General features: G+C 45.6%; 2 protein-coding genes across 10 annotated transcripts in view; both read right to left on the bottom strand.

Moving 5' to 3' along the window:
* Positions 1–1,058: 1,058 nt before the first annotated feature.
* Positions 1,059–25,383, bottom strand: ROPN1L (rhophilin associated tail protein 1 like). Of its 3 annotated transcripts, none has more exons than XM_036309151.1 (6): positions 25,250–25,383; positions 16,894–17,067; positions 13,226–13,349; positions 11,774–11,935; positions 5,762–5,937; positions 1,059–3,849 (listed from the first exon to the last, which is right to left on the bottom strand). In XM_036309151.1, the coding sequence occupies exons 2-6, from the start codon at positions 17,022–17,024 to the stop codon at positions 3,786–3,788; spliced, it is 657 nt and encodes a 218-aa protein (XP_036165044.1). In that variant the 5' UTR covers positions 17,025–17,067; positions 25,250–25,383; the 3' UTR covers positions 1,059–3,785. The 3 variants fall into 3 exon arrangements, with proteins under 3 accessions (XP_036165044.1, XP_036165045.1, XP_036165046.1); XM_036309152.1 differs by lacking the exon at positions 1,059–3,849 and adding an exon at positions 8,349–8,475 and having other exon boundaries at positions 5,826–5,937; XM_036309153.1 differs by lacking the exons at positions 1,059–3,849; positions 5,762–5,937 and adding an exon at positions 7,195–8,475.
* MARCHF6 (membrane associated ring-CH-type finger 6) overlaps positions 22,127–27,734 on the bottom strand; it is a 69,284-nt gene continuing 63,676 nt past the window's right edge. For all 7 annotated transcript variants that reach the window (XM_036309149.1, XM_036309147.1, XM_036309143.1 and 4 more), the window contains one exon: positions 22,127–25,864. In XM_036309149.1, coding sequence (XP_036165042.1) covers positions 25,839–25,864 — 26 coding nt within the window. In that variant the 3' untranslated portion in view covers positions 22,127–25,838. The remainder of the gene's footprint in view (positions 25,865–27,734) is intronic.

Genomic DNA, 27,734 nt, shown 5'->3' with positions numbered 1-27,734 from the left:
TCGAAAACCAAGGAAAATGAATTCTGCAAAGCAACACAGTGGAGTTGGGATTTTCCTTAGGGAGAGCCTGAATGCCTTTCATTTTTTTAAATGCTAAGGCTCAGAGCCTGAGGCCTGCCCAGTGTTTCAATGGGTTGTATAAGGGTTGAAATGTATAAGGGTTGAAAAAACATCATAGGCTGCAAATTGGGAAACAGCGAAGTCAAACCCAATGATTAATTTATATACTCATTCTTCACTAGTAGTCAAATTGACTATACATAAAAATCCCACTACATTTGTAAACCATTTGTAAAGCTCCATCTTCTCACATTACAGGAATTCACAGGTATGCCAGTGATTGCCAAGAAGTAACAGCTAAGTGCAAATGAAATGAACGACTTATAGCTAAACCATTTTATGGACAAAATCATTGGCCCTGCCCAGCCCCGAGAACCCCATCATGCCAGGCGGTCATGTTTCCAGAGTCACCTCTACTTCCACCTTTTCTCTTCCTACAGATCATGAACACCAAGCAAAACAAAACAGAAGCCCCTTTCTTTAAAGGTGGAAAATACAGAAGCTGACAAATAAGAGCTGGATTGAAAACCAAATAATTCGCTGGTTGCCGCTGCAGGGACAAGGACAAGGACATGCACTTCAATGGGACAGACAATTTCTGAAGTCCTAAGGTCAAAGTCACATCGGCTGACTTGCATCTTATGGCTTTTCCAGTCTCCACCACCCCACCCCCGCCCGCCCCCTTGCCCCAACTCACTCCTCTGAATCAAGGGAAAGCAGGTATTTCCCAAGCCCACATCTCACAAATGCCAGGGATTTTTTTTTTTTAATGCTCAGTTTCCGTCATTGTCACTTTAATTAGAAAAATCTTGTCTCTTGAGGTGCTGAATCCCTGTGGGCCACCTGCCCCGCTCACATGCAGCGTGTGTACAGAGCCTGGTCCCTCATCCCCAAGCCCCTAGCAGTCCCGTCAGGCCCTTGGACCCCACCCCAGTCTCCCTGCAGCCAAGGAGTTTCTGCTGGTCTCCCTCTCCAGCTCCTTTGTTCAAACCCTCCAGTCACTTGAATGGTTTATTTATCCAGCGCATGGATTCGTTAATGATACAATAAAGTGTGTAGTTATTAAAGCATTTACGTGAGCTCTCCAAAGGCAGGTAGCAACTCAATTGAAAGCCGAACTTCCTATGACCAGTAGAAGTTCATTCAACTTGACTCCCAAGTCTTCCTGACATGGACCTTGACTTCCGTGTGACACAATGGCCTCATCTGCTCCGTTCCCTTCCCAAGACCCTGAGTCAGTCCTGCATCAGGGAGTCCTGGCTCCTCTCGCCGGAGAAGGGTCGTTAGAGCCCACAGTCTGGCCAGTAGATGTGGCCCCACGTGGTGGACGGGTGGCTGTTTCTGGCCCTTTTCAGTGGACAGAGACTATGATTTCATACAGATACTCAGTTATAAATCAGGACCACAGGATTGTGACTTAACCTTATCTAATTTACTTTGTATCTTCATTCTTCCATGCCAAAATCCAGGGTAATGACACCAAAATTGTTACTCATGTATTCTAGTACCAATACTGATTACTAAAAACCTTTTCTGTAACATTCTTCTTGAATTCACTAAGAATATTCAAATTGCTGGGCTTTAAAGTCGCATGGGATAGTTTCTGCGGTGACGCCACCAACTGGATACACAGTTAAGGTCACTGGTTTCGTTTTACTGCCAATTTTCAGTGCTTTCTCTTAAGTGTGAATATGTTTTATAATTACGTATAATATTTACAGGATTCCACAATCAAATCAGCACAAAGGTAGGTTCAGAGAAGGCCAGCATCAAGCTCCGCCTCGTTCGTCCATGCCTCCCTCCTCCCGCACGGTACCATTATTTCCTGGTTCAGCCTCCGCTGCCCTACCTCCCTGCTTACATTTAGGTATTTAGGAAGGTTTGCACTTTTGCTGTAACGATTACCACATGTACTTTTACATAATATCCTTAGTCTTTTCTTTTTTGGTTACTGAATGCTGGTTCTCTACTATGATCAGTGATGAAATTTCCCCTACATCTGATGTGAACATCATTTTAACATTCATATAGACTTTCTAGCCTCAAAATTTCTGACAGATGATATGTACCTATACAGTCAGCGCATACATCCATTACTTACGATAGCATATCCCTTCCTTAGATTCCTCACCTGGTCTTAGCTGCACAGGTAAACAATACCCAGTGCTCCCACGGTCTCATGGTGCCCTCTCCAGCCTTTCTGGTTGCCTGGCTCTCTTCCTCCAGCAGACTCCCCAGGAAGGAAGGGTTCCCTGAGGACTTGCATGTTCAAACAAGCTTCTCTGTGGCCTCTATACTCACAGCTCCTTGCCAGCTAGGTCCATGTTCATCTAGCACTGGAGGGACACGCAAGAAGGTGGGGGGAGGGGAAGAGGCACAGCACACGTCCCTTTCGGCTTCTGGCTTCCTTTTTGGTTCACCTGGGGAGCCCCGCAGACCTCGAGGGCTCCAGGACCTCTCTGACTGTGCAGTCCAGGGCCAGCCTGGGGGTCGGGATGCTCTCCTAAGTCCTCGGTTCCCTCGCTGTCCCACCTGAGGGGAAGCTGTTACTTCTATTAAACTCTCCTTTTCTGTCTCCTGATAGGCCGGAGCATCTTCATAAAATGCAAACGTCCTGTGTGCGCTCCTGGGGTGGCCAACTTTCTGTCTCAAGCACAACACCGTTCTGGGTTCTATCGCACAGCCTTTCCTGCAGCCTGCTCCCCTCCACATGTTTATCCGCGCCGTGACTTACAACTGCGCTACGCAAAACCTAAGATTTCTTTTTTTCTGAGCCCCATGTATTGAGGCATTACAGCTGGGGGAAATATTTAAATTTGGGGGGGCAGTCAAGATTTTAGAAGGTTTAAAGCAACTTAAAAAATTGTAAAAGCTTTTAGAAACTCCAAAAGTTACTTGTAAATTTCTCAGTAATCTCTATATGTTGTCTATTTACTGGGATGGTGACCAAAAGTCCAGGCAAATGATCATCTCAAATAAGGGAGTTTAGTGTCCCGATGAAAAATATACTTTACACACCTAAGTGCAGAAAGAAAAAAAAACCTACACACTTTTAGATAACAGCAAAACCTTTCTCCTTTCTCCTAGCTCTGGCTTTTCACTATGCTAACATTGATTAGCAAGGTGGCCAGTGGCACAGACCAACGAGCCAAGCCATCCCCCAGCTCTCGGGAAAACTGCCGGGCGTGTTGTTGCTTGCACAGTATTCCTGTTCAGTGGACCAAGTGCTGGTCCCCACTGCTTGTCCAGTTTGCTTCGCAGTCGTAGATGCCCTTCGGTGAGCGCAAGCTCCCAGGCCTGCCTCTCCCAGAGAAGACCCAGCTTTGGCCAGGGTGCTCCCCCGGCCTGTCTTGGGCACAGCTGCCAGGGCATAAAGAGTTTCCCACGGAAAACCAGGATGGCCGGGTTTAAGCTGCCCATCCTCCTCCCCGCTCCGCAGCTTCCGAACAGATTGTTTCAGTCAAACAGATCATTTTACTACTAGGAGTGATTCACCTTGAAGGTTCTTACAAGGACACAGTGAAGAGCAATCATTAAATAGGCCCCCCTCCCGGACTCACTGGTCACACTCAACTTCCATCACCAGAAAAACTCACGCAACGTCTGCATGTGGTTAATGACAAGTTGTAATTGGTGCCAAGGTTTTAAAACACACTCTTCCGACATTAAAATGTGTTTTTCTCTGTATTAATGGCATGTCTTCTGAGTTTTCTATTTGAGATTTTTTACATTTTCCTCGTTATGATGAAGAAATCCATAAGTCCTATCATGCCATTCTTTCTATTGTCTCTAAAATGGAAACAGAGAAACACACTTATTAGTAATTTCTCACAACACACAATATAAATTTTATAAAACAATGATTTAGTATAATTTAATTAAAAGGTAATTAAAATGCAATATAATCTAACAGTTTTACCTTAAAAATTACTTATGGTCAATAATCAGTAATTTCTACCTGGAAAATTAAAGCATTCTATTTTTTTGTACAAAAATGGGCATTTATTTCTAGGTGAAAAAATCAATACTATATTTAATGAATTTTCTTTATTGACAACACAAGTTTTAGTCACTAGTTAACAAAGGTCCCTTCTATTTAAAAAGGGTAGTGTGGGGCCACCAAGGGCCTGGCGGTGTGGGGAGTGCTGTGGAGAGGGACAGAGTAACCGGGGAGCAACAGGGAGGGCCACAAAGATGGTGGGTGACAGTGGTTCTCAACCTGTGGGTCGCCACCCCTTTGGGGGTCAAACGACCCTTTCACAGGGGTCGTCCAAGACCATAGGAAAACACATATATAATTACATATTGTTTTTGTGATTAATCACTATGCTTTAATTATGTTCAATTTGTAACAATGAAAATACATCCTGCATATCAGATGTTTACATTACGATTCATAACAGTAGCAAAATTACAGTTATGAAGTAGCAATGAAAATAATTTTATGGTTGGGGGTAACCACAACATGAGGATTAAAGGGTCGTTGCATTAGGAAGGTCGAGAACCACTGGACTAGAGGAAAGTCAGTGGACTGTGGAGTCTGGAGGCAGAGTCAGGTGGCAAGGGCCTCAGAGGGGCTGCGATTTTGAAAAGGGAGCAGAGAGAACGGCTTGAAGGGGACAGGAGTGAGCGCTGTGGGGGCAGCCAGGGTCTGTCAGCAGGAAGTGAGGTAGTTGGGTCCCAGCTGTGGAAGGTTTGGGAAGGTGGGAAGGAGGAGCGTCTGGGCAGTGATGAGGGGCTGCCGGGTAGGGCTTCTCAGTGCTGGAGGGATGTATCCTCCTAGTCAGGCCCCATCCCCTAGCTCTTTCGTCCCCTCAAGCCTGCCCGCTGTCCGGGTATCTGTGAGTGTGGAGCACCCAGGACTGCAACTTCTGGTCCATAAACTGCATCCCTGGCAGAGTAGGCACCTCATGAACATGTGCTGGGGCAAAGCACCAGATGGCAGTGTGAGGCTTGGAGACACCCTCACAGGCACTTGGGGGGGGGGGAGGGGGGTGGCCAGGAGGTGCTGGAAGGCCTTGGATCAGTCTGTCTGTCTGTCTCTCTCTCCCTCTCTCTCTCTCTCTCTCCTGAACCTTGTGGGAGCTGGGCTCCATCCTGCCTCACCTAGAGCCCCTTCCCCTGGAATTGCCAGGCTTCCTGGGCTTAAGCTCATGAGGGGCATTGTCACCACCCTCAGGGAGCCCCCTCTGTGGGGCCACAGCCCCTGGGGGGGGGGGCTGCCACCACCCCACCTGCCCCCAGGCTGCTTGTCCTCTGCACAGTATGGGGCACACATCTCCCGAGAGATGTGCAAGGAGCCGGGGATGAAGCTGTGTCCATAGCCTGGTCACACCTCCACCTGCAGTAGCCCCGCTTCTGCGTCTCACTGTTGAGAGTGAATTCTTTCTTACTGTTCAACATGCTATGATTTTAAACCACTTGACATACTGTCCTTCAGAATCAAGGCAAGTGTGGATAAACTTTTTGTAGAGATGGAATACATTTTCTCCTCTGATGTCTGAGAACTGAACCCCGCCTGCCCCGAGTCCCACGGAAGCCAGCGGCCTCCTGCCACCGCCTCCTCAGCAGGCCCTGGAGAGGCTCGGGTGGCCTCTCCGTCACCGCAGGATAAGTGGGGACCAGGAATCCGAGATAAGCGGTGACGGGAGGAAGATCTCTAAGGATCCCTATGCCCAGGGCAGGGACTGCTCGTACTCACATGTTATCCTTCAGCGAGGCGAGATAGGCTTCTGTTTCCGAAGTAGCAATATCCGAGTCCAGGCTGGACAGGTAGCGGTAGACGTAGGAGAAAGTCTTGAAGGGAATGCGCGCAGGCCCCCCCTCCGGGTCCTGGGTCAGGATCTCACACAGGTTCTTCATCGCGGTGTTCAAGGACTAGGAATGGCACAGATGGGGGGGGGGGGGGGAGGGGTGCAGGGAGGGAGGGACAATTACTGCATTTGCTAAAACTGGAATAGACACTCAATTACATTTTACAGAAATTCTCCTGAAAGTACACTATGTTCTTATCTAAATTAAGAACTAGGTGAATGTATATGTGACATAAAGAAATAAAAAGGAAAGGTCTCATCAGGATGCAACTGGTCTGGAAAAAAGTTTTAATCTACAGATTTTATATTAAAATTCGAAAGACTTTTGAAGACGAGGAAGTATCAGTCTCCTAAAAGACACACCCCCTAAGCCAACGCAGAACCCTCCAGCCCTTCTGGCCCCTGGACATACCTAGGGACAAAGCAAACTGTTACCAACTGGAGGTGCCACCTGTGGAGGGGCGGGCAGGGTCCTGCTGATGCCCACCTGCCCCTGGGCTCCGTGCAGGGCCTGTCCTTGCTCTGGGACTTGTCTCAGTTCTGGAAAGCACCTGCCTTCCTCCCGCTCATGCTCCCTCCCTCTGCCTGTGTCAGTCACCCTCATCCCATCCTGGCCGACATCCTCAACTTTCAGCCCAAATGCCCATCTTCTGGGAAGCCTTCCCCCACACCACTAAGCTGCCAGAGCTGTGACTCATCCCACTCTCCCCTTCAAGCCATGAGGGCAGGAGGAGATGCATTCAGGGTGGGGGAGCCATCGCCTGTGTCAAAGACTAGGGCTGGTTTCTCGCTAGAAACTGTCGGCCCCCTGGTGACTCCACAAGAGCACCTTGGAGGCCGCAGGGCCCAAGGCCTGCGTGCAACGGGGTACGGAGCGGCTCCTGACCTGGCTGCTACCCTCCCAGGAATTTGTGAGACAGCTGATCGTGTTGGTAGGCTGAAATCAGCCGTGGTGGGAGCAGTTACACAGTCAGGGGCAAATACTGCCAATCAGGGCCTTCCTCTCAGGAAGCTCCTGCGGGAAGAACCTGGGCTGCCCTCAGGAGAAAAGGTGGCACAGGGGGCAGTCCCGGGGGAGCCACAGGCCTGCTTGACCTCAACAGTGACACTGTGGGGATAGCACTCTGATGTCCTCGGGGCATGAAGAGGGCAGAACCAGGGGTTTTTTGTTTGTTTGGTGTGGTTTGTTATTTTTTATATATATATATATATATATTTTATTGATTTTTTACAGAGAGGAAGGGAGAGGGATAGAGAGCCAGAAACATCGATGAGAGAGAAACATCGATCAGTTGCCTCCTGCACACCCCCCACTGGGGATGTGCCCGCAACCAAGGTACATGCCCTTGACCGGAATTGAACCTGGGACCCTTCAGTCCGCAGGCCGATGTTTTATCCACTGAGCCAAACTGGTCAGGGCAAGGTGTGGTTTTTTTTAACAACCCACATTATCTGGCAGTTTCTGTGTGTTAGGAGGTGCAGAGCTTAGCTGCTCCTCTGTGACAGGCTCCATGCTGCTGGCAGACTCATCTCCTTACTGCTGTGAGACTGACGGCCTCCCTCTCTGGCCGGCCGCCTGCAGGGCCTGGACACTGGCCCTCTCACCCATGGCAGCTTCTTTCTCCACGGCTCCAGGAGCTCGACCCGGTCCTCGCAGTGAACATACGAGAAAAATCACCAGTGCTTCTGGCAGGGGGAGAGGGAGGCCGCGGGACAGCAGTGAGCTCCCTGCGCAGAACAGAACGCACCATCTGAGAGCCTGATGGGCATCTCCTTTCCTCCTCGCCCTCACGGGTGAGATGAGGACAGCGGGGCCCAGAGGCTGTCACCTGCCCCAGGTGAGCAGCTGGGCCCAGCTGCAGGCATGCTGACCAGCACATTCCACCGCGCCTGCAGCCGGGCTGGCTCAGGCAGGAGCAGACGCCTGCCACACGCCCGGGATTCCAGGCTCTGGGCTGGAGGCCTGAGCATGCGGGCTCCCCGGGGCTGGCAGCTGGGGCTCGGGGTTTCTGGGAAGCCAGCTCCCACACTGGCCGGCGATGAAGCGCTGGTGTAGGGCGGTGTCACGATGCAGCATCGGAAGGGTCACTTTTCCCTGCCCTCCTGAGAGGACCTGGGAAACCGAAGCTGTGTGTTTAGCTTGAAACTCTGTGAAGACATGGTGCTACACTGGACTTTTCTTTTACACCCGACACAAGTGGAAGGAGGTTCCACCGCCAAGTGCGGGAGCCCAGCGGGGAGCAGGCAGATGAGGTCTCTGTGACGGGAGGTATTTAAGGAAAAAAAATACATCGAAACACTCCAGCATCGCTGCCTTCTGCACAGGTGTGATGACAATACTGCTGTTAACATTTCTGACAGTAAGAGCTGCAGGAAAGGATTCATAAAGCAACTTGCATGGTTTTGCACTGAGCATTTCCTTACAAACAGGTTTCTCAACTTATAAGAGGGGAGGTAGTCAGGCTTCCCGCTCACCATGTTGGCAGGCGCCCCCTCCAACCGCCTGCCGTTGTGGTTCCCTCCAGGTACCTAAGCCTTCCGGGGGACGGGGACTGGCACCCTCACTTTGTGTGTAGCCAAGTGCTCCAGCCCGAGCCGTCATCTGAAATTCAAGTGCAGACGTGTGAGAGAAACAGATGTGGAGGCACCTATATTTCCTGAGCGTCTTCCAGGTGCCAGTTCTGTGGACTTTTTCAATTTCAGAATCTTAGCTGCTATGGTGAGGACACACCGAACCACCTCCCATGCACCCCAAGTGGCCCTTTCGGCGAGCATGGAGGTAAAAGTGAGGGAAGTCTTGACCCACCCCTTCTGACGGAATCAGGACAGAGCAGCTCTTGCTCCCTGAGAGGCCTGGCTGTGCTCAGGAGGCATACAGTTTAACGTCAGCCAGAGGTGCTAACCCCCATCTCGGTACACTTCTCATTTAAAATGCGGTTCTGGGGCTTGTGGCAGGTGAGGGTGGGAGGCCCACATTCTCCAGGAAGATGGGACCAAGCTGGGACCAGGTCCCAGAGTGAAGCCACCTACTGAGGACTGATGCTGCCCTTGGCATTGTCCAGGAAAGGGTCAGAGAGGCCACCATGCCCAGCAGCCACCACGTGTGTGGCCTGGGTGCGACGGTGACAGCCGCAGTGGAAAGTGCCCCACCTGTCCTCTTCACCCCAGGGAGACGCGCAGACCTGTAGTGAGGTAAGTGGTGCTGGGGGCAGGTGAGCCAGGAACCCAGAGCTGCCCCTCTGGGCGCAGTGGCTAAGCCTCTGGGCTGGATCTTGTCGCTGGCTGGGGGAAGGGCTCCTCTTGGCCATCCCGGAGTAGGCTGTGAGGCCAACGGGGAAACCTGGATGGGAGGCACTGGGGACAGGAGCCAGGCGCGTCCCCACCACTGGCACGGGGGACACCATCCATGATCCTCAGCACTAAAGTGGTGGATCAAATTGTTTGTTTTGTTTTTCTTTAAGCATGGGGGTCATTTTCTGAGCATTAGAAAGTTGTGAACCAAGTCCCCCATTCCCTACACACGGACTGGGAAAGTCCATGATGGCGTCACAGGCCACTGAGGGCGCTGCGGAAATATAAAGACACGGGTAGCGACATGCACCGGCGATCATGTCACCAGGTAAGCACACGGCCCTGGGGAAGGGGACAGGAACCACCACCACAGCCGGGCAGCCACGAGGCCCTTGACCCCACCCCCCACCCCACCTCCCCTGCAGCTTTCAACACAGGCAGAGCTCAGGCTTCCGGGATGAGAGCAGGGCGGCTCCCGGGATGGGACGCGGGGCACCCGGCGCGGGGCGCTGCCGCTCAGCACCCAGAGCAGGGCCAGCACCAGGCGGTGCCGCACACACATCGGGAGGAGGGAGGGAGGGAGGGATGGGCTAGTCTTTGTGGAAACCTTCCGCTCTGACTTTTAAGAGAAACGCGGGCGGAGACTGTGTCAGCCGGAGCCCGGCAGCCGCCAGGGACGCGCCCACGTGGGAAGCAGAGACTGTCCAATTCTGCCCAAACCCGCCGTGGAAACGAGGCAGTAATCCGTTCTGAATTACTCCTCGTTCGTCCCCCTTCACGTTTTCACTTCCTCTTCTTTTTTAAGCATAAAGATAAATGCTCAGATGCCAAACTACTCCAAGAATCGTCTGGGGAAGTCGCAGCTCCAAGCTCCCCGCCCACGTGGGGTCCAGGGGCGTCCCAAAGGCCAAGCTCACAGGCCTCAGCCCTCAGCCCCTGCCGATGACGCGGTGGGAACTCGCTCTGCACCCCCTCACCCCCACCCCTCACCGCACCCTGAGGCTTTCACACGCGAACCTCATCGCACAGCCGGAAGGGGCTCGGCGAGAGGGAAGGCGCGGGCACAGCCGGACCCGCGTCACCTTCCCCAGGACGCGCTCCTGGACGACGGCGCCCTCCAGCGTCACACACTACACATGGACCAGGCCGCCTCGCCAAACAGATTCCCTGTGCTTTTCCATCTGGGGCTTCGTCTCCACAATTAGGGAGATAGAAATGACAAAGATGGAGCCCAAAATATGAGACATTCTGCTTTCTCATCATTATTAAGATATAAATTCCACCTAAGTTTAGAGGCACGAACATTAATTCAAACATTGGTTCAAATATTCTCTATTAATGTTGTATCACTAAGACCTACAGGAACACCACCACATGAAGTTTTCCCTAGTAACTAACTTGTCTTCGTCCTTCCCTATAGCACCCCTCTGAGATGCCTCCCTGGAGACACCCGGCCTGTCTTTCCTACGTGGTCAGCCAGTGGCCAGCCCTGGCACCATTAGCGTTGGGGCAGTCACACAACGAAAGTTGCAGGCAGCCAGCAGCCCCACCCCTGGGCTCCCTGGGTTTGCAGGTTCTCCCTGGGCCCTTAATAGGCAGTAAGTTGCAGAGTGTTCCCACCCGGGGGTTATGCGACAGAGGTGTTATGTCATGATACAGATGAATAAATGTAGAGATCTAATTGGGAATGAAAAAAGGTTCCAGAAGATTATCAACAACATAATTATCTCTTCAAAAAGATAAAATCAACTACAGTGAAATCAGGCATTTCCCAGGGTCTGCATGTGATAAAAGGGAAGTGTGAGCTTCGACAGAGCCTGGCTGCAGGCGGGTCAGTTTTGTCAGTGTTCGTGATCGTGTGGGGCAGTATTACAGAAAGTCCTTGTTAAAAATTAAAATCGAATCAAAGAGGCCCACGCATGGACCCACGGCAAGCGGGTGCCTTGAAGTGAGGGGTATGAATTACCCAGTTAGGGCCTCTGGGGTCCAAAGACTGGGGAGTTTGCTCATCCCTGAAGTAAAGCGAGTTCTCCCTTCTCAACCTCCTCTAAGAGCTTAAAAGTGGTAGCTCTCCCTTCACTAGACCCACACGTCTCAGCGTCTCAGCGTGACTCAAACACGGGAGCTGGCTCCGCCCCCATGGCACCCCTCTCCTGGGCTCTGAAACGGCAGGGTCATCTTGTCTTCACCCCTAAGCGCTTGGGTTATATTTTACCATCAGCAAAGCTGTACTGTATCTGTTACTAACAATAGATTTTAACTAAAGTATAAAATAATTCTGTGCCTCTCTCCACAGATTAGGAAAACAGGTATTATCCATTTACCAAATGATATGTGGTTTAATAAAACCTACATACATTTTTAACGGTATCCATATGTTTTATCTACTGTTAACATCTTTTAATTTGAGGTATTCACAAGTATTTAATTTCTGTACATTAGAATAACTATAAGCCTGAAAATACAATAGGTATCTGAAAAAATATTGCTTTTCTGAGACAAAGTTACTAAAATAATGTGTTCCCTTCAGTGACAGAAACCCCTAAGTTATTTTCCAGCCAGGCCTATGATTACACGTAATTATCAACATGCCATTTCTAGGTACGTACCCCACCAAGCATGCTACATCCAAGTGCTAAAAATTTTATCCACTCGATTCTGTATTCACAAGGATCCAATTGTAAGAGAGCTCTGAATTTTTCCATTGGCAGGCACAAACTTCTCCATTTCTGTTCAAGGTCGGCTAATTCCACGTATTGCTTGTGGCTACACTGTTTAGAAAACACAATATAATACAATTGACATAAGTTTAAAACCCCACAGAATCCTCTAATGCTGTGAGCATTTGCACATACACCGCGTACTCCATGCAGGGACAGGTGGCCTGACTTCATGGCCCTGTTAGCCCTGCGGAGGGAGGGGGACGTGTGCAGTGGGAGGGGCAACGTGCAGGGAGTGGGGACACTAAGCTTGGCAACAATGTTCACAGCAGTTTACTTCTTAAATAAGGGCCGTGAAGCAAATGTGGCATAGTGCTGTAACTTAATAAGCAGGGCCTGCCGGTGCTGGGGATGGCGTCCTCTGTTATCTGACTGTAATCCTTGGCAATCAAAACTTTTAAAATCCCACCCCATAAACATGCGAATAATTACATGGGAGTAATCTTTAAACTATATTTCTTCCTTCTATTTCAAAACAAGCAGTGAAAATGGGTAACTTCTGCGACCTGCTAGTACTAATCTGTGTGAAGGGCTTTCAGCAACACTAGCATGTCCTTCCCCAAGCTACCCTCTTTCCATGGTTATTCGTGTCCCCTTTTAATAGAGAGCCATGGAAAATCTGGTTTCAAAGTCAGTGCATCCGGTCCAGAAGCCCAGTACTTCAAAATGTATAAAGGGCTCTATGTTGTATACCTGAAACTAACATTATAGTGTATGTCAACTGTAATTGAAAAGTAAAAAATTGGGGTTTTTTCTTCATGTATAATGGGGACCTGTCACTTTAAAAATCAAAATCATTTTTAGTAATATGACCCACTCATCTGAATGCCGAGCCTCAAGGCTGGGTGATGTGCTTCCTACTAACTCGTTTTTCTAAAAGCGAGCCAGTGGGTGGAGAAGACTCACCGAGGGCTGTCTGGCAGGACCAGGCCCAGGCTGTCTGGCGGGTTGGAAACCAGCCTCCCAGGGCAACCGTCCTTCAGATGACCACTTCGGCATGCACACAGCTTCATCAACACCCTTCAAAAGGGCTTTGCCATCCCCCTGTCTAAAATGTCATGCTTTTATATCTTCAGCCTTTTTTTAGTCCAACACCTAAGCATCTTAATTTGATATTTAAAAGAAATTATATTTCACTTTTCTACAATCTAATCATGAATAGCTATTGTGGGTTCTTTCAATTAAAGAAAGGCACTGAATACAACAAATTCCTTTTTGAATGAAATTCAAAGGTTTATTGCAGGGGAAGCGACATGCGAGATGATGGTGGTGGTTTGTGTCAGGCCTCAGGGGCACTGGCTTTCTCGCGGGTTAAGCCGACTGGTGGCATAGCCCTTATACCTGCTTGTGCAGCACTTTGAGCATTCCTTGAGTCAGGCCAGTATCTGTTTTCTGAGTGGCCACGGGCATTTCAATTCTGTCCTTTACAGGAAGTGGATCTCCTCTTGACAATGCTGAGAAATACCTAACAACAACAACAGATATCTCTGAAGACTCATCAATACACAAAAGGCAAATTAATACTAATGACTGCGCTTTCTTAAAGGAGCCCAAAGCCCAGCAGTGATCAAAGAGGAGAGCTCTCGAGTCCGAAGGGCAGTCTGTCCCGGTTCCTCCACGCGCTCTCCTCCTTGCCCTCTCTGCCGCCTCCGTGTCTCTGTCCGTGAAGCGGGGACAAGGACGGTCTGTCTCAGGGCTCCAGGGAGTACTGAGCGGACACCACACGTGCTGTTCTTATCCAGCAAACACCATGGGGGGCCCTGAAATGTGGCCAGAGGCACTGGAAGATGCAGGCCACGGCACCCAAGGGCAAGGTCACGGTCCAGTGTTCCACTGTAACAGCTGAGGTGTGGTCTTCCCTTTTCTGGGGCCTGCTGTTTTTCTGGGGGTTGAGAGCATCCCTCTCTGCCTATTCACCTCTCAGGCACCCAGATCAGCGATGTTCTGTTGGCTCCACGGAGGATGGGCTGTGCCACTCTGCCATGTCAGAGACCACCCTCCCTCACACTTCACTGTTCCTGCCTGGTTTTGTTTGTTTTTTTGTTGTATTTTTTAGTATTTTTCCCCTTAATTGTTCCTTTCTGGGCTCCCGATATTGCTGCTTCTGTTGGGGGAAGATAGGGGCACAGAAATGTTTTGGGGCAACAAGTCAAGAGGGGCACACACCCAGCCTCTGGCGGTGGGAGGGGTACCAGGCAGTTTCTTCTGCAAAACCCACTCCCCTCGGGGCAGCTGCTGAGCCCTGTCACATGCAGCTCTAACGACTAACACCACGAAAAGAAACAACACATCCAGGGAAAGAGCTCTCGGCCATCCACCAGGGCCACGGGTTTTAAGTTAAAAGATATGAGTCACTGGAAACAACTCTGAATAAGTAACAGCATGTAGCAAGATATCTGATGGACTAAAACAAATTTTATAACTCATCCCGTTTCTTCAGCCCTCAAATTCAACTTTGCTTTCATGCTTTTAAGACATCTCCAGACACATCTTGTTTAAAGGTTAGAGGGAGAGTCAAGATTAAGGCAGCAGTTAGACCAATGTGGACCTTAAGAGCCAAGTGCCAGGCTGAGGGTGGGTGCTTAGATTTGCCATATTGTTCCTAATTGCAGTTTCCACTTCATGGACTTTATTCTTCATAACCTATCAAACCATCCCCAAGCCTGATAGGGCCTGTAGAACAGTGGTTCTCAACAGGGGCAATGTGGGTCCTTCCCCATCCCAAGAAGGCACTGGCAATTTCCAGAGAAATTCTGGTTGTCACCACAGGAGGGAGATGGTGTTCCTGCCATCTAGTGGGTGCAGAACAGGATTCGGCTAAGGATCCTACACCTCATCCTCCTCATACACCACCCAAAAGTTGTCCCCTCCAAAGTGTCAAATGAGCCGAGGCTGGGGAAGCCCACATAAGTGGCAAGACCAGCTTGTGTTAGACTCTGCTAGTTCCCTGGAGGCACCTGTGAGCAAAAGCAGCCTTCTAGTACTAAACCCATTCTGTCCTCCATCATACTGAGTGATGCACAATTGCTCGGTGACATCATAAGGCACAGCTGATTAGCTGTGACATCACAGCAGAGTACACAGGCTGGGGGGCAAGGCTGTCCCACCTTTGCCACTGGAACGCCTCGTTTGAAAAGAATGCTAACCTGAAAGTCAACTTGCGTCTGCCACAGCAGAGTTACTTCCATATGCACCCTGGTTTTCTGCTCTGTTTTTGCATTTTCTTCCTCCCGGCACAGCCCCTTTATTCATATGCTGTGTCCTCCTCCTGAATACCCTCCACCTTGTCCTAACCCCAATCTCTGCCTACGAAATCTCTCCAAGGCCAAGTCACCTTCTTCTGAACAACGTCCTAACAGAGTGTATTCTGGGACAGCCAGAACACATCCGAGTCCATCACACACACACTGCTTAATGAATAATGCTTGATTTTTCTCCTAAACTCCGAAATTGTTCTTGAAATGAGTTGCATAGAAGATTCAGAAAGTTTTCAACTTAGCCTTTTAAATTAAAGTGAAGCCTAAAATAGTTGCCTCTAAAGTGTTACAAATATAATTTAATGGTCCAAATAAAAATGATTAAGTCACAAATAAATCTTACAAGTCCTGACTATCTTTTATTTTACTATCTTTTATTTAGGCTTGAATAATGGTTAAAACCAGAGGCCGTAATTTATTTTTAAGAACCTTGAAAGGTAACTTCGGAAGCAACTGACCAAAGTGTCAGAGGCAAAGTGCCAATTAGCAAGTAGTCAGTAGCCTCATATGAGAGGTTCGGTAAGATATCTAGGCCCTCGTCCTGGAACTGTGTGTCGTATTTTGCATGGTAATAGGGACTTTGCCTATGATGAGATGGGGAAATTATTCTGTATTATCTAGATGGGTCCTAAATGCAATCACAAGTGTCCTCAGACTAGGGAGGTAGAGGGAGACCTGAAGCTGTCATACTTCTGGCTTTAAAGATGGAGGAAGGGGCCATGAGCCAACGAATATAAGGAATGCAGCTCTAGAAGCTGGAAAAACCAAGCGAACAGATCGATTCCCCCTTGCACCTCCAGACAGAGTAAAGCCTGGCCAACATCTTGACTTCAGCCTGGCGACACTGATGTTGGACTTTTGGCCACCAGAACTGTAAGAGAATAAATGTTGTATAAATCCATCAAATTTTATGGGATTTTGTACAGCAGTTCATAGGAAACTAATTCACTGGTTATATAGTTTAGAGGGCAGCAAAATTCGATACGCCATTTGCTAAAACATTTTAGAAACATTTATACTGATTCTTGTGGTCATAAAATTAAGCTTCTATGCCTGTTTACTGGAAAAGGGCAAAGAGCTTTCCTGTAAAATCAAAAGGGTTTCTTTTAATGGTTCTAAGGTCTGTTGACTTGTAACTTTAAAATTAGGAATGTCTGTTCCTGGAAATAGGACGTTTGCCACAAGCAACTGTGAAGGCTCATTTGCTGTGAACCACGCTGGGCAGAGTTTAGCCTTCCCAGCCTTGGGCTGAGTACCCCAACATGACTTCCGCGGTTCTGGGTCAGCCAGTCCCTAACCCTGGGGGGATTCCCTGAGGAGGAACAACACAGCCATACGATTTCTCCTTGTAAAAACCACCTTGCAAATAAAATAAAGGGACTGTGGTTATAGTTTTATAATGCAATGCAGAAACTTTATACCCAAAGCACTTGCTTTCTAAGTTTTGGTCTATCTGCTTAAATACCACTCTCCATTATATTGGGATAAGGGCACATATGTAATACCTTAATAAAAAATAAAAATTAAAAAAAATACCACTCTCCAACAATGGAATTGTTGCTATTCTGTAACAAGTGAGTGTTTTGCAGTAACTTCTGGTCCCATGGTCAATAAACCACGGTGCTTCCTCGATGGATACTTAGGTGTAGATACCACTGATGCTAAAGTGAAGTCTTGCTGACACTCTGAGTGTCCTGGGCGTTGGACCACCGCTCCAGGACCGAGGATTCACCAGCACGCCCGGGCGCTTACCCCGCGGCCCACTGCAGCACGTCGGCGGGCTGGGTGCGGATCGCTGCCTTGGTGAACTGCTTCAGGATATCCGGCAGTTCCGGTGGGATGTGGATCTGCTGCGCGCAGAATAAGGTGTCGGGAAGCGGCATCGCTCTCCCAAGACCAGGACCTGGCTGGGACGATCCGGGTGTGCTGCGGGGAAGTAAGGGCGGAGAGTCAGCCTGGGGCCGCCCGCCCTCCCCCAGGTTTGGGACAGGGCCGGCGGGCGGGACCGAGGTCCAGCAGCCGGGTCTGGGCCGGGTCCTGGGTTTGGGATCCGGCCAAGAGCTGGTTTTCCCGGGGGTTCGGGCTGCCTGCGGGAGCTCTTACCCGCTCGTCTTCGGCCTCCTCGGAAATTGAGGACCAACCGTCCCCTCTAGCGGCCCAAGCACAGCTGCTCAGAAGCGCTAACCGGTGCTATTGTTTCGCAACGGTATCCAGGCAACCGGCACGCGCGCGGGGACGGACCCCGCCCCCTAGCGCCGCGCACGCGCACACGCCTCGAGCCGAGGGTGGGTTGTCCCAAGGGCAATGCGCGTGCGCAGTCTGACTTTGGCTCCCTGGTCTCCTAACCTTTCCCACTAACCTAGTTTAGAGAGAGCTGACCGTTTCACTTAGAAAAGGGGCTTTTGATCGCTTTCCCACTGCCGACTGTGAAAGGAGAATTCACAAAGGCCGCCACCCCTTCTCCTTGCTCTGGCCACGTGAAGCTTAGGGCAGGGGTGACTGGGGTCCTCCCACGTTGGAAACGGTTCAAGTCGCGAAGGCTGATCCGTCGGTGCTGGCACACGTGCCCCCGTCTCCATCAATTTCCTCGTGCATCCAAGCGGTTCCCCTTAGTGAACTCATTCTTCAGATCCCAGTTTAAAAGCTACTTAGAGTTTAGACGGGGGAAGTTTCAGTTTAACTGGTTTCTTAAGTTAGGGTAGTTGAGCCAATCTGAGTGAAAGAGAAAATAAGCCACTTCTGACACAGTAGCTTTGGGTGGACGAGTAAAGGAAACGTCCATTCTGGTGGGTGCTGGCCAGGGCAGCATTCGAGGGGTGAGCCCTGGTTTAGGGGTATCCTGGCTGGTGGCTGCAGCGGCCCCTAGCACCCATGCTGAATGAAAGAGCCCTGAGACCCCCCTCCACACAGGAAGGCTCACCTCTAGAGAGGACTATGGAGAACTAGAATGAGCTATGTCCAGGTGGGGTCAGGGGCAGGTCCTCCTTCCCGCCCTGAAGATGTAAAGCCCCAACCTTGACTCCTCTACACACACGTTTTCAAATGAACAGCATTAGCAAAAACTGAAAATAGTCACGAATGCTGATGACGACCTGGGAAATCAAGAAATCGCATACACTGATGAAAGAGGAGTGTTAATTAGTATGTTTTGGGGGCAATTTGGCACTTTAAAATGTTGATGACTTAGCAATCTTAGAGAAATTTATCCTACAGATATTCTAGCCTAAGTATGTAAGGTAATATGGACAAAAATGTTTACTACAGCATATAATAAAATGGGGTAACTAGTTCAGAAAAGTTAAATCGTAGTCTTACCCACAGGATAGAACACAATACAGCCAGAATTTTTAAACGGGGTGGCTGACATAGAAAGGTGTTTGTGAAACAAAGTGAAAGGAAGCAGCACCCTGTAGAGCAGGCTGGGGCGCATGTCACCTGCACTGTGATGGAGGCGTCTGGCCTACGCTGACGTGGTTACCTCTGGAGAAGGGCACAGGGCTTTCAGGTTTCATTTTAACCATATATACATTATTTTGATTCTGACTTATTTACTTCCTCAACAATACTGAATGCTAACTATGTCCCAAGGACTGTTGTGGAACACAGTAGTAATCCCCTAATAGTTATTTTTCAAAATCTCTGGAGCTTACATCCACGTAAGGGAAAACATCAACGATAGGTAAACTTGATAGGTTAATAAATATGAAAGAGAAAAAATACAAAAGAGACAGGAATGCCCCAGTAGCTGCAATTTTAGATAAGCCTCACTAAAGAAATGAGGATAGGGAGCGCCTGGACAAAGAACAGTAAAGTACGGCAAACAGAAGTGCAAAGGCCCTGGGGTTAGGCCTGTTCTAGAAAAAAAGGCTGGGGCAGTAAACACAGGGTGTGATGGGTCAGGGAGGGTGTGGACTTGTGAAAAGTTCTGTTCTGGTTGATTCTATCTTTTCAGTGAAATAAGAATACAAGTCAGCAGCCAAAAATGAGAAAATACCTTTTTTCCATTTAAAGGAAAAAAGGTATGAAATGGTCCACTAGAGAGCCAATATTAACATAGTACTACTTTTTGAAATAAATTGCACAGATTTGAAGTGTGCAATTTGATACATTTTGACACATGTAGACATGTCAGACCAGAACCCCTTCAAGACAGTGAACACATTCATCACCCTGGTTTCTTCATGCCCCCTTTAAAATCCAAGTCCCTCCTCGCCACCCACTGATCTGCCTTCCTATAGATAGGTTTCTTTGGATTTTCTGGACTTTTATATAAACAAAAGCATACATTTTTGGTCTACTTTCACTTAGCATATTTTGAGATTTGTACATGTTGTGTATATCAATAGTTAATTGCTTTTCATTGTATTGATAATTTACCCATTCACTTGCTGATGGGCATATGGATTGTTTCCAGCTTCGGGCTATTACAAATAAAAGTACTATAAACACTCATGTGCAATTCTTCATATGGATTTACACATTTTTTTCTCGGCAAATAATTAGGAGTGATGAGTACATATTTTAATCTATTAAGAAATGCCCAACTCTTTTCCCCAGTAGTTGCACCATTTTACTTTCCCTCCAGCAGAGTATGGGAGTCCCAGTTTCTCTACATCCTCACCAACCCATGATACCATCAGTATTTTTAATTTTAGCCTTTCTAATAGATATGTGGTGGGATCACATTGTGGTTTTACTGTGCATTTTCCAAATGACTAATGATGTTGAACAGGTTTGCATGTGTTTATTTGCCGTCTGTATACCACCTTTAGTCTTTTTAAATATTTGCCCATTTTTAAATCAACAAGTAGGTTTTCTTACTACAGTATTTTGAGACTTATGTGAATGCATGTATTTTATTTAAACCTTTTTTTAAATATATTTTCATTGGTTTCAGACAAGGAGAGGGAGAGAGAAACATCAATGATGAGAATCATTCATCAGCTGCCTCCTGCATGCCCCCAACTGGGGATCGAGCCTGAAACCCAGGCATGTGCCCTTGACCAGAATCGAACCTGGGACCATTCAGTACACAGGCCGACACTCTGTCCACTGAGCCAAACCAGCTAGGGCTGAATGCATGTACTTTATCAGAAACGTTTGGCAAACTTTTTCTGCCACTCCATGGCTTGTCTTTTCGTTCTCTAAACAGTATACTTCAAAGGGCAGGTGTTTTCCATTTTGATCAAGTCCAAGTCATCAAATTTTTCTTCTATTGGTTGTGCTTTTGGGGTTGTATCCAAATCTGTGATTAACCGCAGGCTAAACATTTTTCCTTTGCTTTCTTCTAGAAGTTATAGAATGGAGTTTTATACTTAGGGCTATAATTTATTTTGAGTTAACTTTTACGTATGTTGAGATATAGATCAATTTTTAATTTTTCATCTGGATGTCCAATTATTCCAGCACTATTTGTTCAACTTTTGTACCTTTGACAAAAATCAGCTGTCCATATACATGTGGGTTTATTTCTAGACTGACTGACTATTCTGCTCCATCAGACCAATGGATTCGTGCAGCCAGCAGAAGGGGTTCATCCATTTGGGCAAAAAAACAAATGAATGGGCTTCTTGGCATAAGCCTTTTTGTCCTACAGAAGCTACTAAGCAAGCAAGCAGCAGAAAGACACAACACTGTTACCTGTGCAAAATAAAATTTCAGGAAGATGATTAGATAATGTAAGGATTGCCAAAAGGGACCTCCGCCAGTTTACTGGCTCTTGACATATGGATGGTTTTAGTGAAGTGTGGGACTGAGTGGAAGTAAACTGCAGGAGGTTGACAGGAATTGTGAGGGTGTGGGGGAAGGGTGCCTATATAGACCAAATAGTAACTAAGGACATACCTAGGTCATCACAGACTCTGCCCAGGGAGATCCTGTATCTGTTCCTTGTGACAATCTTATGCATATCTCTAATAGAATGTTTTGCTCATTTTTCTGTTCTTTCCCACTCTAACTGGACTTCTTGAAGGCAGACCCCATGCCTCATTCAACTATAATACTGAGTACAGTGCAAGGAAACAAAACAGACACCAGAAATACATGCGTATGTGGGGGCTGGGGCTAGAAGGGGAGGTTACCTTCCCAGATCCTTAATCTACTTGTGGTATTGGTTCTATGTTTGCAACAAGAAGGGCTGCAAACTGCAGGATGGGGGGGGGGGGGGGGGGGGGCTGTTTAATAGCCACTTCTGAGATTCACCATGCAATTGCCTTTGCTGTAAAAATTCAACTTCACAGATTAAAGATGCTCTATGGTTCAAACTGCACTTCACCCACACCACTACATTTAAAATAAAAATGCACTTGATTAAAAAAATCATAGGGGGGTAAATGGTGGTAGACGGAGACTTAACTTGGGGTGAACACACAATAGTGTACAGATTATGTGCTATATAGAATTGTGCACCTGAAACCTGTATAATTTTGTTAGCCAGTGTCACTCCCAATAAATTTAATAAAAAGGAAAAAAAATCATGGAACAAAACCCAACCTAGAAACAAAGAAAAATTAGAAACAAAAAGATCTCTTCATACAGCACAGTTAGGAGGAAAAAAAAACTCATGGAATCCTTTCCTTTTTCTCTGAGACTTACAGTCAATTACATAAAATGGGTTTGATTGGCTTTACTCTATCCAAGTAGCTACCTAAAATAGGCAACCTGGTGAAGCTCTGATGTTCAGACCTTATAGTTGAGGCAAAGAGGTGGGTGGCACAGATGAGGGCCTTCCTCTACTCTTCCCAATGAAGATAGTCTATTACAGTGAGGGAGAGAGGAGAGGAGGGATGTGTCCTCTGCCACTATCATTTTAAATTTATGCTTAGAACAGAGGGGCTATCATCACATGTAACTTGAATTATTTTACTTTCATAATTATGTTAAATGTATCTGGATTATCAACTTATGCTAATAATACACATTTCTGTAACTCTCAAGCAATCTTGCAATAAAGCAAAAACCAACAAGGAAAAAAAAAAAACTCGACTACAACTAACGTTCACTTTATTCAATCTTGTTCTCTCAACTCAGAAGACAACAAATGACCACATAAAAAAGGGGAACATTTCAGAATATATACATAAAATTGGTCTGGGTATCTAAGATGTTTGCTTTAATAGAAAATTGGTATCCCAAATAACAGTATTCTACTTAGCTTCTATAGTACTCATGCCCAGGCTTTATGGTCACTACGTATTCATTGAAGGTACTATATTACTTCCATGACTAAAAATGAGGCACTCATAAGACAGAAAGAAATGAAAAGATATATACTGTCTATCTTCATGCTGTATTAATGGTTTTATCTGAAAGTAGCCCTTGCTCATCCTGGCTGTTAAAAAAAAAGATATAGGGCAGTAAATGGGGTGAAGGGAAAACATCTGCTTGAGGGAGCAAATTAAGTAAAAAGATCCAAGACAGCTCCAGCAAGTCAGAAAATCTCCACAAATGAGGCTTTTTAATAATACTTTAGTGGTAAGGCATTTCATTTTTGTCTTTTTTTAATTGTGACTCATTAGATACCATTCTAAAGAAGTATTTTAAACACAATCATTTAATTTTATAATGTAAAAAACTTATCACAGTAAATAGAAAGCTTAAAATAATCCTGAACATGAGAATAAGAAGCTAACTTGTGATGTTTGTGCCAGTGTTCTATAGAGTGTGTGTGTGTTTCTGAGTGTGTAAACGCAATACAATGTAGAAATATCCAGTGTGTGTGTGTGTGTGTGTGTGTGTGTGTGTGTGTGTGTGTGTGTAAACACAATACAATGTAGAAATGTCCAGTGCTGCTTTGCATTGTTTTAAAAAGTCATCAATTCATCCTAAATTCAAGAATTAGACTTTAATGATAGCATTTTGCCAATACAGATATTACATATCTAAGATCAAATCATTTGAGAAAAACTTACTTTCTATTACTTGAATAAGGGAAAGGAAAAAAAACACCAAGTCAAGAATCCACAGTAATAACAGTTATATTAAATGTTGAAATAAAAACTACTTTTGTTTACATCTGGAATTGAGATGTCTAATCTCTACTGTTTCTCCAAAAAACTAACAGGAAAAGATCACCTAAAAACATTTAGTTTTAAAGCTTGCCATACACAAACTTCACATTGGCTTTTTTTTTTCTGTTTGCATCTCAACTTTTAGTACTTAGTATTAAGTTTAAAAATCAAACATAATTTGCTAATAATGAACAACTGCACACCTGATACTAATGGCCATTTGGTAACCGGTCATGTAAAACTAACCCTAAATGTTGATTTGTCTTCAATTTATAAATAGTAAAAGTAAAGCAAAAAAGTTTTCTCTCCTAATTAACTTCCTTAAAGACTATTTAAACCCAATGTAAAATGAAGTAAAACTACACTATTATTAAAAATAAATTCTACATGAAGAAGGGCAGCAATACTAGCACTTTCTGAACTAGTTATTTTAAATATTTCTAAGACGACTGGCTAATAAAATCTTGATGCTACCCATGTAAATAGTAATCAGCAGATGCTTTCCTTAGGAAAGTATTCATCTTTTTGAAAACAGGACAAAGCACAACTGGAAAATTGGGGGAAATCATTACATAAGACAAGATAAAGTTATTGCAAGTGAAATGGAGGGCAACTTTTTGGCCATTCATATATATATATATTTTATAAAGTATCTGATAAGATTCATTTAAAAATGTTGTAGAATAACGATTTTTAATCTTTTGTGGTATCCGCCTATATCTTCCTGGTAAAACAGGTAAATATGTTCCAATGACTTTATGTCAATATCTACAAAGTCTCTGAAAATTTCAAAAGAAACCTAAATTAATATAATCAAGTTATATGCCAAATTTGATAGTTTCTCTATTTGTATGGACATATACCATGACAGGTGGCAATATGATTTAAAATGCTCATTTTTAAAGTAGAACTAAATTTCTAAGTGAAGGCAGGGCTCACAAAGACCTTATTTTAAATACAAGAGAAAGGCCTACTGCAAAGTGCTAAAAAGTATAACACTGAATCCTAAGGCAAGCTTTTTTAAATATATATACTGATGTTTTAAAATGTAGAGTTAAGTAGTTGCTTACCACTTTGGGAAAAATTGTTGAATTATAAAACCAGAACATTTGCTTTTTATTTTGGTAGCTTATGTTTGGCTGACTTTCATATTTAAAAAATCTTCAGATATGAGTTATGAGCTTTAATACTATATGGAAATTCTTGTATGGTTTCTGAAGACCTATGCTGTTCATTTTCTCTGAGAACTTTTAGGTTATCATTGAAAAACAAACACTACCCTTACATTAAACCATGACCATTAAATACTTTGATCATGTGCCTAACTTTTGTTTCTCTAAACTTCTACTTGCAGCTTTGGCTATAAGGGAAAAAACCAAGTTTATGTGTTCAGTTCTCTGAGATTTTACAGCACATTTCCAATGAGATACATTCTACACTCCATTAAACTGCCAACTCAGCCAGGTTCCTTCTGGACAAATAAAATCAATTTGATTTTGTTTGTAGTTTTATTCTGTAAATAAAAAATTTTAGAAACCTTGGGATTTTTATTCATGAAAAACAAGGAGAAATGTACTCCCTAATCCTCACCCAATGATGTACTAACCAGCAGGACTATGTTCTAACCGGTCTTTCCTAATGCTGTCAATCTCAGACCACAAACCATGTCTACATTTAAGGAACACCTCAGTCTGTCCCCACTCCAGTAAGATGCAGTGTCATTGGTGACGATATACTGTAAGACTTATGATCTTGCATGACTTTTGGCTACTGCTGCCAAAACAGAAAAAGAGATAGCTCTGTGGGAAAAGGAGGATGAGGAGACTAATGAAAATCTTCTTTTGGACTTTTCCCCCCTCTAAGTATAGGCATGCCCCTAACAAGCACAAAAACCCAACTCCCAATGCTAATCACTAGGAATATTAAATTATCAAAATTAAAAATAATTTCCTCAACTAGCACAAGATACTATACAATATTACAAACACAGACACATGAAAAAAAAATCAGGCAGTAGAAAATGTACAACAGCTTTGGTGTTATACAAAATAACTTCCAAAAACGATTGACAGTGAAGCACAAAGTTCATATTTTCTTACCACAGAAACTCCACTGCTGATTTCTGTTTCCTTTTACGTTCTTGGTAAGGTTTCAACAGCCATGACAGACAGAATGTACAGTTCACTTCATAAAAACTGCTAGGAACACCATGACATTGTGCTCCAGAGACGTCATTAGTAAGTCTCACTTCTGCACTGTGGCTCTGTGGCACGTTTCCTGTCAAGATCACAGCAGGTCCAAAATAAAGTGACAACTAGATTTAATAAATTAATATACATTTGTTTAAAGATGTACAATGCACATTCTGTTTAATCCAAGGTTTTAGGGTATCCAGGAACTTCTATTTACACATGTACAGATCTCAGACAGCAGTGATGTCAGAAGATGCAGGAAGGCAGCAACTTAACCTGCTGCTCTCTCCAAATGCTGAGAACACAAGTCAAATACATTTAACTTAAAAAAAAATGCTGAGAGATCACTGGAGAAAATCTCCAAAGAGAGAAGTCCACAGAAAAGGACACGTAAAGGCAAGGGGAAGGTCAAGGTAGTTGAGACAACCACTTTATTCTTGGGACGACTGTGGAGGTGGCGAAGATGTGCCTTGTTTGCCAGATTTCCGTTCATAGTTCACAAGGCGTTGGCCCACAAGGTACCTAGGATGTAAAAACAGGGTAGTTACTCTCTTATATGATCTCACATATTGAAACACACTTCCAAAAAGCAGTCAGTGATTCATTTCTAAAAATGCAAAATCAGATCACTTCACTCCTACTTTCATGGTTAGGTAGGTAGAAGGGAAGTCTAGAATGAACACCTGCCAAAGGCACAAAGGCAGGCACTTTATAGCGAGGGGCGGAAGAACTCCCCATAGGTCTTCCTAGAGCAAAGACCTGAGCGGCACAGGTCAGAGTCCTTAGTGTGGACAACGGGGCACGTGCCCCAGTCCGTAGGTTAGGGCTTCTCGTGAACTCATACACTCAGAGGCCCGAGGAGGGTAAGGCTGAGGAAACTCATGCAGAGGGTTTATCTGTATGGATCGTATTTTATGAAGCAGCTTAGTGGGCAGATCTGAAGAAACGGACTGGAAATACAATAGTCAGAAAGCTGGGTAGGGAGGACTTACCCTAACCTTTTTAGTAGAACCTGAACAGCTCTAGTTCTGGAGAACAGGAGATATCAAAGGACAATGATTTCAATGATATCAAATGGGAGATGATAGAAAAGTGAGTGTATGTGAGTGACAGAAGGTAGGGGGGTATGGTCCAAGGGCAGAATATGAAGTTCTGCTAACTCATAACTCATATGACATGTTGACAGGGAGGTTATGGCCAAGAGCGCAGGACGGCAGAGACAGAAGTAACTGTGATTAAAATGACAAGGCTGGAGGTCCTCCACCAGAACACTGCATGCCATAACATCAGCAGGGGTTGCTAAAAAGCAGCAGTGATGTGCCTCACTAAACATGAGGGAATGACTGTGAGCTTGACCCCTGGAAGCCAGTGAGTGACAAAACTGGAAGTAAACAAGCTAGAGGGGTGGGGTACAAGTACCATGCCATTTGGAAGCATTGATGGCAGATCAAGGAGTGCCAGTAAGACCTTGCCAAAACAAGTGAAGTGAGAAAGCAGACTCTCATCACTGAAACCTCCTCCCCTTTCCTTCATGTTTGAAAGACGTTGTACTCTGACCACCTAAAAATGCACTTGTGTTTTCTACTGTCATAAAGGCTTTGGAGAAGCCTTGAACACTCTAAATTTTTAAAATAATACTCTTAGGAGTCCTCAGAGTAATAAATAAGGTGAGCATATAATTTGCTGTCCAAACCAAGGGTTCTATTAACGATGACACGAAAGCAGCATGTGTAAACTGGGACTCTCCCAGGCAAACCAGGACGGAAAGCTATAAACTCATGTTTTTTGCTAGACAACACTGAAGCAGAGCAAGACTCAGCCCTCCGTGAGGACATGGAAGGTCAAATGGCTTGCTAACCTTGGCTGTTATCAATCTCTCAGTGAGGTAAGGTCACAGAGTTTTCTCGAAACAGAGGGCTCGACACATTTGCAGTAACCTTGCAGCCTCTCTCAGCAGTGGTCAGAGTAACCTAATGGCCCTTGATTGCAAGAAAGGCTTAGGCGGGTACTGCAAGTTCTTAACGTAGATTTCTTCTTCTCTCAAACTCTTTTGTATCTTGTCAAATCAAAGCAACTGAAAACTCTGTGAAATGAGTATTAAAAAAATAATCTTCCTCAAACCATTTTCTCCCAGTCTTTTTATTCTTCATGTACATCAGCAATTTTCAACCTTTTTCATCTCATAGCACACATAAATTACTAAAATTCTGTGGCACACCAAAAAAATATATAACTTTTGCCGATTTGACAGAATAATAGGTTAAATTTTTATTCATTCACACCAAACAGTTATTATTGTGTTGGTTGTTGTCATTTTTTTATTTGACAATCTAAGAAAAAAGAGGTCAGTGCCCCTGAATAAATAGAATTATATGTTTTAAAAATTCCTGCA

This window comes from Myotis myotis, unplaced genomic scaffold, assembly GCF_014108235.1.
Source record: "Myotis myotis isolate mMyoMyo1 unplaced genomic scaffold, mMyoMyo1.p scaffold_m19_p_5, whole genome shotgun sequence".
Taxonomy (NCBI): Eukaryota; Metazoa; Chordata; class Mammalia; order Chiroptera; family Vespertilionidae; genus Myotis; species Myotis myotis.
This window is presented reverse-complemented; position numbering and strand designations above follow the sequence as displayed.

Coding starts and splice junctions, on each gene's coding strand:
- ROPN1L (XM_036309151.1), bottom strand. CDS start 17,024: ATGCCGCTTCCCGACACCTTATTCTGCGCGCAGCAGATCCACATCCCA. Junction 11,936..13,225: donor TCAAAGTGCTGCACAAGCAG/GTATAAGGGCTA, acceptor TTTTCTAAACAG/TGTAGCCACAAGCAATACGT. Junction 5,938..11,773: donor GATGTAGCATGCTTGGTGGG/GTACGTACCTAG, acceptor TGCCATTCCTAG/TCCTTGAACACCGCGATGAA.